This window comes from Stegodyphus dumicola, chromosome X1, assembly GCF_044657685.1.
Source record: "Stegodyphus dumicola isolate Sdum_Otavi_A_Nest chromosome X1, ASM4465768v1".
NCBI lineage: Eukaryota > Metazoa > Arthropoda > Arachnida > Araneae > Eresidae > Stegodyphus > Stegodyphus dumicola.
The window spans coordinates 182,743,238-182,754,036 of NC_140780.1; the positions used below are offsets into that span (position 1 = coordinate 182,743,238).

A 10,799-nucleotide genomic window follows, 5' to 3' on the forward strand; every position below is an offset into this window, starting at 1 on the left:
TTCAATTATTTTTGTTCATGCTATGACTTATATCACGGGCTAATTATTATGGTTGTTATTAATGTAATACTTCAGTTTAAATAATGCTACTTTTTAAAACTAATTTTAAAATATTATTTAATCAATTGTTCATAAATTTATAAAAGAGTCATTACTCACCAGGTCATCTGCTAAAATGAATATTATGTGAGGCATTTCTCTTTTCGGAACTACAGCGGAAGACGTGAAGAGCGCTAATAAGGTGAAAACTATCGCAACAAGAGCAATCGAAAAGAACATAGCGGCAAGACGAGACCATAGAGGGTAAGATGTTCTCTCATCATCTTTTTCAGCTTTTTCCACCATGAAGACCTGAGACGAGGCAGAAGGAGAAAATATGCAGCTCTTTTTATCTATATTTCGTTATATTTAGGCAAGTATCCGCTCTCTTTCCAATGAATGCTCACCTTGGATAACTTTTTAACAAGGACAGACATTACCCCATTAACTGCTTAATTAAGTAGCACATAGCAAAAATAATGCAAGAGTGTTCACTATAAAAACATTTCATCATCTTCAAGCAATATCATATAATCCAACTACTGATTTTTCAAAAGTGGAAATTTTCCAAAAAATTTAAAAACTGGTAAGCTTAAGTCATCATATCACTTTTTAATTAAACCAGTGCATCGAGACATTCTTTTCCATCGTTCATTTCCATTCATCTACTAAATATTTTCTTCATAAACGTGAAGTCATAAAACAATTTCCATTCACATCAGCATAAAGATAGTCACACTGTATACGTGCAAACGTTTTGAAGGATAATGAACGAGAAAAATAGGGAATGAGACCTAAGGAGCATAAGACATATTCAAAAAAAGAATGCACACTATATTAATGCATTCTCGACAAAGGCTGCAAAATTTTCTTTGACTTGGAGTCATTCTGCTACAATCCGAATGATTTACAAACCTCGTGTCCTGTGTAGGAAGAATAAAACAATGCAAGATATCATTTTGCCTGATAGCTCACGCATTGTCCGAAATAAAATCTCTACACACATAAAGAAAACGTTCTTGTGTTGTAATTTCAGATATGACAGCACTACCATTCTTACAGAATTTTTAGCCCCTTGATAATAAAATACTCAGCTCATCATTTTGATTTTAATATAAATACTTTTTTAAACAAGTATTCTTAAAATTAAGCCTCATATGAAAATGTAGCACACAGAAAATTAAAAGCAGTTACAATTTTAGCAGGATATTGTTTAATATCTCGTTGTAAAATCTACGTTGTAAAATTTATGTTTTCTAATTCTTTATTTCTTCTACTCGAAACATGTAAAGTATTAGCAGTTTCAAAAGGCATGAACAGATGCTTCAAAATGTATTGAATAAACCACAGCGTTTCGAACAAATTTTAACAAACTGCACGTTTCAAATAAATTTATACTGAATACGTCAAGCAAACTTCATATACGCAATTAAATATACTAGTGTGATGTAAAAGTGTGATGTTTGTTGTTTGATTTCTAAATTAATGATGTAAATCTATTTACTTGCATGTTATCAGTCATAGCTGATAAGCTCCTAAGCAGTAATAGACCTCCCCCATGCGTGCTATCTTGGTATAAGCCCGTGGCACGTATAGCTAGCAAATCGGAAGGTCTGTGGCTTGAATTCAAGCGAGGACATGCTTGAATTTTCCTATTTCCTCATACAAGATGTGCGAAATATCTTCACAATCACGCTCGAAATAAAAGTATTGTCGACAAAAGTTCGTGACCACTTGGATTTGTTGGATAAGGTCTCGTGCCTCTCTCTAGTTGCCATTTAAGGGAACGAGAACGTAAAGACTTATCGCATTACCTGATGCATGGTACGATAGTATTAGAATGTCTAGCTACTCGAAGGAGATTAGGGGACGCGTGGTTCGAATCGATGCGAGTGAGGTCACAGCTGATTTTTCATCTTTTCTGGTTTCGAAAAACTTAACAGACTACAAATTTTGTACAGCAGAATATTAGTCCTCTCTACATATACTACCCATTCACAGATTGTGACAGCAATATGTATCAAACGTCAGCAGTAGATCACTCCCCATTTTTCAATTTTAATCAATGCCAGAAATTATCAGCCCAAGCAAATAAGTATGAGATAAAGTACTTAGTTTAAGGTAGTTGTATGCACAGCTCTCCGAAAATAAATAATATTTGTGGTTCATTTCTAAGATTTTCATTATTTTGAAAGAAATTAGAGAAGTCCTTCTTTGGCAGTATTTCGCATGTTTCTTTTGAATGTTATCAGAAAAAAAGGAAAACTGGTACTTTGAATTGGTTTCTCAAGGGAAATTTAAATTCCTTCCAAACATGTAATTATTAAATTGTTTCTTTACAAATACATCCATAAAATAATGCGTTTTAATCTTGCAAATTCCCTCTTAATAATTACATGATTAAAACTAGGTATCATGTAAATTAAATACCTTTATTTCTTAATATTAGCTTCATCATTGAAAACGAGCAGGATATCTCTTGGACACCAAATATCAATATCTCCTAATACCTACACGAATATACTATGATGTCAATATTAGGCTTCGAACTCGAGTGGAACTTGACCTCACCCTGGTCACAAGCAGGCCATGTTTTGCGCTCCAAAGACGTTGACCACGCTCTCGTATTACCTGAATGAGTGCCTGTGAAGCGATAGCACCTTCTAAATCTTACTGGGTGATTATAAAAATCTATTTCGTCTTTAATTATATAAATGAGAGAAGGGGTTTTTAGTTTAGCCCTTTTCCAATACTCAGAAGTAAGTAACACAATCGACCGCATTGGAATCGATCTATGGGAAAGTCTTAGCATTAACTTCTTATTTCAAAGTTCTACGTTACTTTGAGTCGAAGATAGAGAAATGTAAATGAACATATTAAATTGACATACTTCATTTTATTGTGAATACATACAGTACATCTATTAAGGTGTTCCACAAAAAATGAATGAAAAATAGAGAAAAATTTCAAATCTTAACAAATATTATTTATTTCATGTCCATTACTTAAACTATGTGTTTTCTGGGATAGTTTTGCTTCATTCAATTACAGGAACACATAGACTAAACGAATGACTATAATATGTGAAAACAATATAAAGCAGAAAACAGAAGTTTATAGTCACTTGGTCGACAAAACAAAAGAGGGGGAACACATGCAGCCAAGAGTTTTCCATGCATATTCAGTGAGATTTAGGTCCTATAAGTAGGAGGTACAGTCCATATGTGTTATATAATCATATTTCATGAACTACTGAAATAAGTTAGTGTCGTGAGAACATGCATTATCATCCGTTAAATGGAACCCAGAACGAAATACATTTCTTAAAATCCTCATCTACTGATGCAGAAGAGTTATTCCCCAATAACCTTCAGCTACTACTATACGGCGATAGTGCATATGAAGTGGTATAAGTAATACGAAGCGACGTCATCCTATAAGTAATACGAAACGACGTCATCCTAAACAAGGACTCCACGATAACGATCATTTTCGATAATGTGGGGAGGATAATAATGTGCCATTGGCAGGAAAGTACACGAGTTGAAACGGTTTGACTTATTTGAAGCATGTGAGGCTATGTGCCTATGAGGATGTATGCCTTTCTGGAGGACTTTCTAAGGAATACTGGACTTTATCTACATTACAGATACAGGTGAACTAACTTTCACCGAAGCATGCACCTAGGCTTGTTAACTTTATCTTGGGAAGACTTGTAAGGATCTTAAGTTTTACTAACGTTTATTTTATGTTAAATCTTTACTATCACTTCTTATTTTCTACTTCTGGCCAGAATTAAAAGCTTTTAACTTATTTATGCAAATTTGTCTTCCGAACGCCGAGTACTTAAGTTGTGGCTTTTTGCTAAGCAAGAGAGAGGAAGGAGCTATTAGAAGCAGGCCGCTTGCCATAGTAGTTTTACTCGCTTGCTGGTTGCCTTCAAGGCCAGAGGTTTAATCCTCTTGATAATTTTAAACGTATCGTAGTGTTAGCATTTCTCTGTACTACATACGGCTTTTTGTTAATATACGGCCAATCTTGGAGTTAGGCACTTGTTTATTAATCCAAAGTTAGTTTAGTTAGATTTTTAGTTAATATTTTTTATATTCTTACGTTCAGACTACAAGTGGTTGTTCTCTGTATTCCGAAGTTCCGGAAATCATTGTAAAGAGAGAAAAATAAAGGGTTTCGTATACCCTTCCTGTGTGTATTGTCTACTTCCCAAATGTATTGAACATAGCTTTTGTAAGCTCCCTGTTCCGAGTCAGGACAGTTAATGTTCCCAAAGCAAGTAAGGAGGAACACAGAACCTGATAGTGGCGCCCAACGAAGAAGAATAACCATGGTCGAGTTTCAAGAAGAACCTGTGCTGCCTGCAGATGCGGCTCAGAATCCAGAAATGGCAGCTGCCGCCCTGGAAGGATTTGGTTACATCGTCCAGACCATGCGCGCATCGATGAAACCAGAAGCAACATTTAATAGAAACTCACCGGTAACCAGTTTTTTGGGAAAATTGGATGACCACTTCATGCTGTATCCAGTACATGAGTTCCAGAAAGTCACCTTAGCTACCAGCGCTTTGAGGGGCCAAGCGCTTAATTGGTTCAAATGTATAGGCAGAAGCCTCTTGGGTCAAGCGGGAAGTCCCACGATACTTACGAAAATTTTAAGACTGCCTTAGTAAAAGCCTTCCCTGTCGTAAGAGATCGTGCAAGATTAGAAACGGAACTCTTCAGCATCTACCAGAAACAAATTGAAAATCTCTCAAGCTTTATTTTAAGAAAAATTCACGTCTTCAAACTCTTGTATGGAAACCGTCCGGATCCTGAGATAATTCAAGTAATTTTGCCGAGGTTACTTCCCCAAGTACAAGACTTTATTGAATTAAGAAATCCGACTAAACTGGAATAGTTATTTGAGCTAGCAATCCAGTTTGAAAGTAGAAGAACGGCGGACATTGAAAGAAGACGCCAGTATGAGCAACGAAGCCAATTTGGTGCGCCAAGACCACAGCAAAGTCAAGAACACGGCTACGGAAGCAAAGCGAATCAGTGGGCAAGGAAACCCGAGTATCCAAAAACAACCGGCGAACGTCGACAGTTCAATAGTAAGCCAGAAAAAAAGTCTGAAGGCCAGCGGAAAATGAAGGAAGGCATGGAAAGGAAGAAACACGATTTAAACTAAAACGGATTTCTGCTGACGGGAGGGTGCGGAAATCCGAAGGCCAAGAAAACCCCTCTTCCTTCAAGTTAAATTCAGTGATGGTGAAAAATTTGACTCTTCCAAAGATTGAAGTGTTGGTGAATAACATCCCAGCCACCGCACTCCTGGATACAGGCGTGCAGTGTTCCTGTGTGGCAGAAGATTTTTTTAGGAAGTATTTAAGTAAATACCGCATATATAATTCGGATAATACGACAGTGTTAGCTGCGCAAGGAGAAAGATGCAAGTGCATAGGTAAATTACCGTTATACATTCGTATCAAGGACGAGCAAGTAAAGATTATGTTTTTTATCGTAAAGAATTTGCAAGCACATGTCATTTTAGGGATAGATTTTCTTTCAGAGGCAGAAGCAACGCTGGATTTTAACGAAGCGTCCCTTAAGCTGACGCTGAAACCAGTTCGAGAAGAAAAAACAGAACCACCGACATTAAACCTCGACCACCTGCCTAAGGAAGAGCAACAAAAAATTCGACAAGTGGTAAGTGAATTTGCTTCGTTATTTAGTGACATTCCCGGATTTACTCAAGTTACTAACCATAGTATCAACACCGGAGATTCACTGCCAGTTCGCCACAAACCATACCGATATGATAAGAATAAAGAAAAAATTATAGAGTGGCACATTCGAGATATGTTACGTAAAAAGATCATAACGCCCATCTCAAGTAGTTATGCTAGCCCGGTTGTGTTATGTAAGAAAAGTAATGACTATCCGGTAACACATCCGAAAAGGTGGCGTTTTGCAATTGACTGTCGTAAATTAAACTCCATGACTAAATATCCGGTATATCCGTTACCTATTATTGAAGAAATTTTAAGGAACATAACTTCTACCAAATATATGACTATTTTAGACTTAACGACTGGTTATTTTCAAATAGGGATTAAACCGGAAGATGTGCCTAAGACTGCTTTTATAACCAATTCTGGCACTTATGCCTTCCTGCGTATGCCGTTTGGCCTTTCAGGGGCACCGACAACATTTCAGCGATGTATGGACATTGTGCTAAGGCCTATTGGAAAGTCCACATTTATCTATTTAGACGATATCATTATTACTAGTGATATTCTCGACCAACATGTACAGGATTTAAGACAGGTGTTTTCATTATTAAATGAGGCCGGTCTAAAAGTTAATGTCGAAAAGTACAATTTGCAGCCCCTGAATTAAAATACTTAGGTTACAAAATATCTCAGAAAGGAATCGAGACATACAAATCAAAAATAATCGTTGTGCAAAAGTATCCGACTCCAAACACGGCGAAGAAGCTCTCTTCTTTTCTAGGACTTTGTTCATATTATAGGTCCTTTATAAAAGATTTTGCAGCTATCGCTGAGCCATTGTTAAAATTAAAAAGGAAAAAGGCAAGATTCTCGTGGACGGCGGAAGCCAATAGTGCTTTCGAAAACTTAAAACAAGCATTAACGCAAGCCCCTGTTTTGAAATTTCCTGAAAATGATGAGAATTTAGAAATTTCAGCGGATGCTTCGGATTATGCGGTAGGAGCGGTACTTTCGCAAAATCAGCAGCCCGTGGCATTTTTTAGTCGAACTTTAAATCAAACACAAAGAAATTATTCTACGACTGAGAGAGAGGCACTTGCAGTTCTGTTAGCGGTGCAAAAGTTCCGAGTCAATTTTGGAAGGGCGCCAATAACAGTGTATTCTGATCATGCGGCGGTAACTAGATTGTACTCAGGGAAAAACTTATCCCCAAGGTTAATAAGATGGGCACTCAAGTTACAAGAGTATAATCTGGTAATCAAGCACACCCCCGGAAAGGAAAATATCGTAGCAGATGCCCTATCCAGAATTAAAATAGATGAAGAATGTAATACTGTAAAGGTGAGAATGCTCACAGCATGTACGATACATTCCCGAGAAACTGTAATAACCGAACTGGGTAAGGATCCTGAATTTAAAAGCATTTATGAGTATTTAAAGGATCCTGAAAATTTTAGCCACCAAGATATTGTGGCGATAAGAAATAGGGCGGCCCATTACGAACTAATAGATGGTCTATTATTTTATACAAAAACTACGAATTCCAACAACGAATTTCGACCTGTTATCCCAGCCAGTCTTAGATTAAATATACTGCAGGAGATACACGACTCCCCATTAGCTTCTCATGCTGGTATTCGAAAAACCATCCAACGCGTACGCGAGGCAGTTTATTTTCCTGAGCTGCAAAAGTTAACAAGGGCGTATGTCCAGTCCTGCCCAACATGTCAAACAGTTAATTATATTAATTTCCGCCCGGCCGGGTTTCTAAATAGTATTAAATCCGAATTTCCAAATGAAATAATTGGCATCGATTTATTGGGCCCTTTCCCAAAAAGTCAGTTAAATAAAAGTCGCTATCTCCTTGTTATGGTTGATCATTTTAGTAAATGGACCGAAATTGTTCCCTTAAAACGAGCCTCCGCGAAATTAGTTACTGATTCTATTTTAAATAAATATATTTTAAAATACGGGGCGCCCCTAATAGTTATATCGGATAATGGTCCTCAATTTGTAAGTAATGTATTTGAAGACATGTGCCAAAAACTGGGCATACGTCATTTAAAAATGGTCCCGTATCGGCCGCAATCAAATATAGCGGAACGGGTCAATAGAAATATAGTGAAAATTATCCGTAGCTATGTTAAAAATTTTCATAAAAGCTGGGATAACTATGTCAATGAATTAGCTTTCGCCCTTAGGACCGCAAAACATGATACGACGGGCAAAACTCCTGCTGAGTTATTTTTAGGCAGAAAGATTATAACGCCGTTAGATAAATTATTTTATGTTCAACAAAGAGCCCCAGAATTTAAACTGGGTAATATAGAAAAATTAATTAAAGAAGCAAAAAAGAACACTGAAGTAGCACAGAGAAAACAGAAGCTTTATTATGATATGAAACGACGGGGAGTATCTTTTAAAGTAGGAGATGAAGTGTTAAAAATTAAGCATTCACTTTCTTCAGCACCAGAAGATAAAACTGCCAAGTTTTTTCCACGATTTGAAGGACCATATGTCATAGAAAAAATAACTCAGGCTGTAGTAGTGTTAAAAGCCAGGAATGGTGAAACCTGCACCGCAAACATTGACCAGATAAAACCATTCTATAATCGTAATAAAATGTCAATGTTTAAAGATCTTTTGCAGGATCCGGCACGGCAGACACTGCAGGCACAAGCTCCAGAGGTGGAACAACGACAATCACAAGGGCAAGCCATTAGGAGGCAGGAGCAATTGAAAAGAAAGTTTCCCCGTTGGAAAATTGAAGGTAACAAGAAAAAGAAGCCGTTCCACCGACCAGAAAAGAGAGAGCACGACCACCCCCAGAATGAAGAAGGGAGAAGTACGACGAATGCAAATAGAGACAGGAGAAATGACGGCAACTATAACCCGGCTCCCAAACGGAAGATCTACCCATCGGATAGGAGTCTACGCAGCAAATGTCGACGAATTGAAAAAGGAACACCAGCTGCGGAGGCAAAGAAACAAGGAAAATTTGAACAGCCAGCAACGAGATCCAAGCAGGAACGAGAGAGAGTTGTCCTGGTTCTGCCAAGACCAGCTGCCATCAAACGGCCGAGACCACAGGCAGAGGCTAGAAAGAAGGTCTTCAAGGGTGACCGCACTGGAAGAAAAAGAAAGCTCATCGAGGAAGGAATCGAAGGGCGAACCCGCACAAGAAGGAAGATAAACCAAACCGTAGTCTTCGCCACTTTCCAAGACTGGGCAGAAAAAAGGATGTCTGAGTATCACAAAGATAAGTAAAACTTTATGTTACTTTGAAACCTTAAGTTAATTTTTCATTCTTACTGCAAGTGGCAGAATTCAAGACGTTTTATCTCATGTGAGGTCTACCTTTATCGCCAAAAAGGCGAGAAATGAGTTGTTACCTAAATGAGTATCATACATCATAGCAATGCAGGCAATTGGCTGGAGGGATTTTCGGTAAAACCAAACGTTTTGTGGGGATGGCCGAGTAATGTGAGGAAAGGGGTAGATTCAGAAATTAATTTTAAAGCTAAGGCCTTATTTTACTTTATTTATAAATACAATAAAGAGAAAAATATCATAATGAACGTTAAGAAAAGTTTACGTTATATTCATTAATACGGTAATTATTTGGATTCATATAGTTGTAGTCCATAAAGGATATAGAATTATTATCAACCTTGATAATATTTCTGTAAAATCCTTTGGCAATTTTGACCATGTGAATATTAATAAGGTGGATACAAAATTCATCTTGAAGGGCAAGGTTTCTAATAAGCCATCTTCATTTATAAATTTGCCTTAATGTGATATTTTGAAGAAGTTTCTGCAATTTTACACAGATGAGTTTTACAGGCATATCCCCAGATGGGACAGGCTTAGGAAATAATGGGCCACAACATGGTCTTGTCAATAAGTAATTTAGGTTCTAAAAAGAGAACGGTGTTTCAAGCAATTTAGGAGTGATTTGAGCTTTAGTATCCCGAAACTTGGAATACATTTATGTGATGTTTGGAGATAATGTGAGTCGTTGATCTAAAGATTTTTGACTCACGATATTTGACTTGCATATGGAATAACTGTATTGCACATTCTGATGTTGAGATCCAGTTTCGTTTTGTAGGTGAACAGCACAGCTTCAGATTTCTTCACATTGATCTGAATTTTTCATTTGTTTAGCCAGGTCCCTAGTGCTTGGATGTGATTTTGTAGTGACTGTACGACTGTGACCAGGGACGCATTTTGTGTCATTATCGCCGTGTCGTCTGCATACATGGCTAGTATGGTGTTGGCAGTTTCGTTTGCATAAATTGTAAAATGATTCGGTCCAAGTAACGAAAAACCTTGAGGGAAGCCTGCAAGAAATTGCCGGCGAGTGGAATACGTGTTACTATAGCAAAAGGAAAAGCATTTATCTCTCAGACAGGAACGGATGATGTAGTCCGGGAATCATAGGACTGAGAGTTTATGTATGAGTCCTTCGAACCGTACCTCTGTCGAAGGTCTTTGACATATCAAGGAAAAGAACTCCTCTGGTTAATTTATTCCGAAGTCCATTAGAGATATATTCTGTGACTCTGCAAATTTGGTGGGTGGTAGTTGTTCATTAGCTTTACGATGGCCACATCTGCTTGGCACTCCATATGTCCTACATGAGGACAATCAGAGGTTTTGCGGTTTAGAGAGCATTTAATGCATCTCGACTGGAAGTAGTAATTTCCCGAAGAACGGTGCCACTTCTGGCAGTTATGACACTGCGGCACCTGATTCTTCGAGATGTACTTCTCAACCGCAACTGCGAAGTACATCAGAATATGCAAATCATGCATATCATTAGTCATTTCGTTAATTGACCACTTGCACCAAAAATAATGGCAAGGGACTTTAATTCGTCTTCTGGTAAGCTGCGTAATTTTACTTATCGAGTACCCTAGCTCTGAAAGTGCTCTGTCAACTTTGGTAATTTCGTTGTCGATCGGTAAGCCTTTGATAACCACTTTTACTGGTTGTGCATATTTAGCATTCACTGCGTTTTCCTTGA

General features: G+C 37.6%; 1 protein-coding gene across 2 annotated transcripts in view; it reads right to left on the reverse strand.

Annotated features, from left to right (window-relative positions):
- LOC118196697 (arylsulfatase B-like) overlaps window positions 1-927 on the reverse strand; it is a 53,707-nt gene extending 52,780 nt beyond the window's left edge. For both annotated transcript variants that reach the window (XM_035368150.2, XM_035368149.2), the window contains exon 1: window positions 160-927. In XM_035368150.2, coding sequence (XP_035224041.1) covers window positions 160-345 — 186 coding nt within the window. In that variant the 5' untranslated portion in view covers window positions 346-927. The remainder of the gene's footprint in view (window positions 1-159) is intronic.
- Window positions 928-10,799: the final 9,872 nt, after the last annotated feature.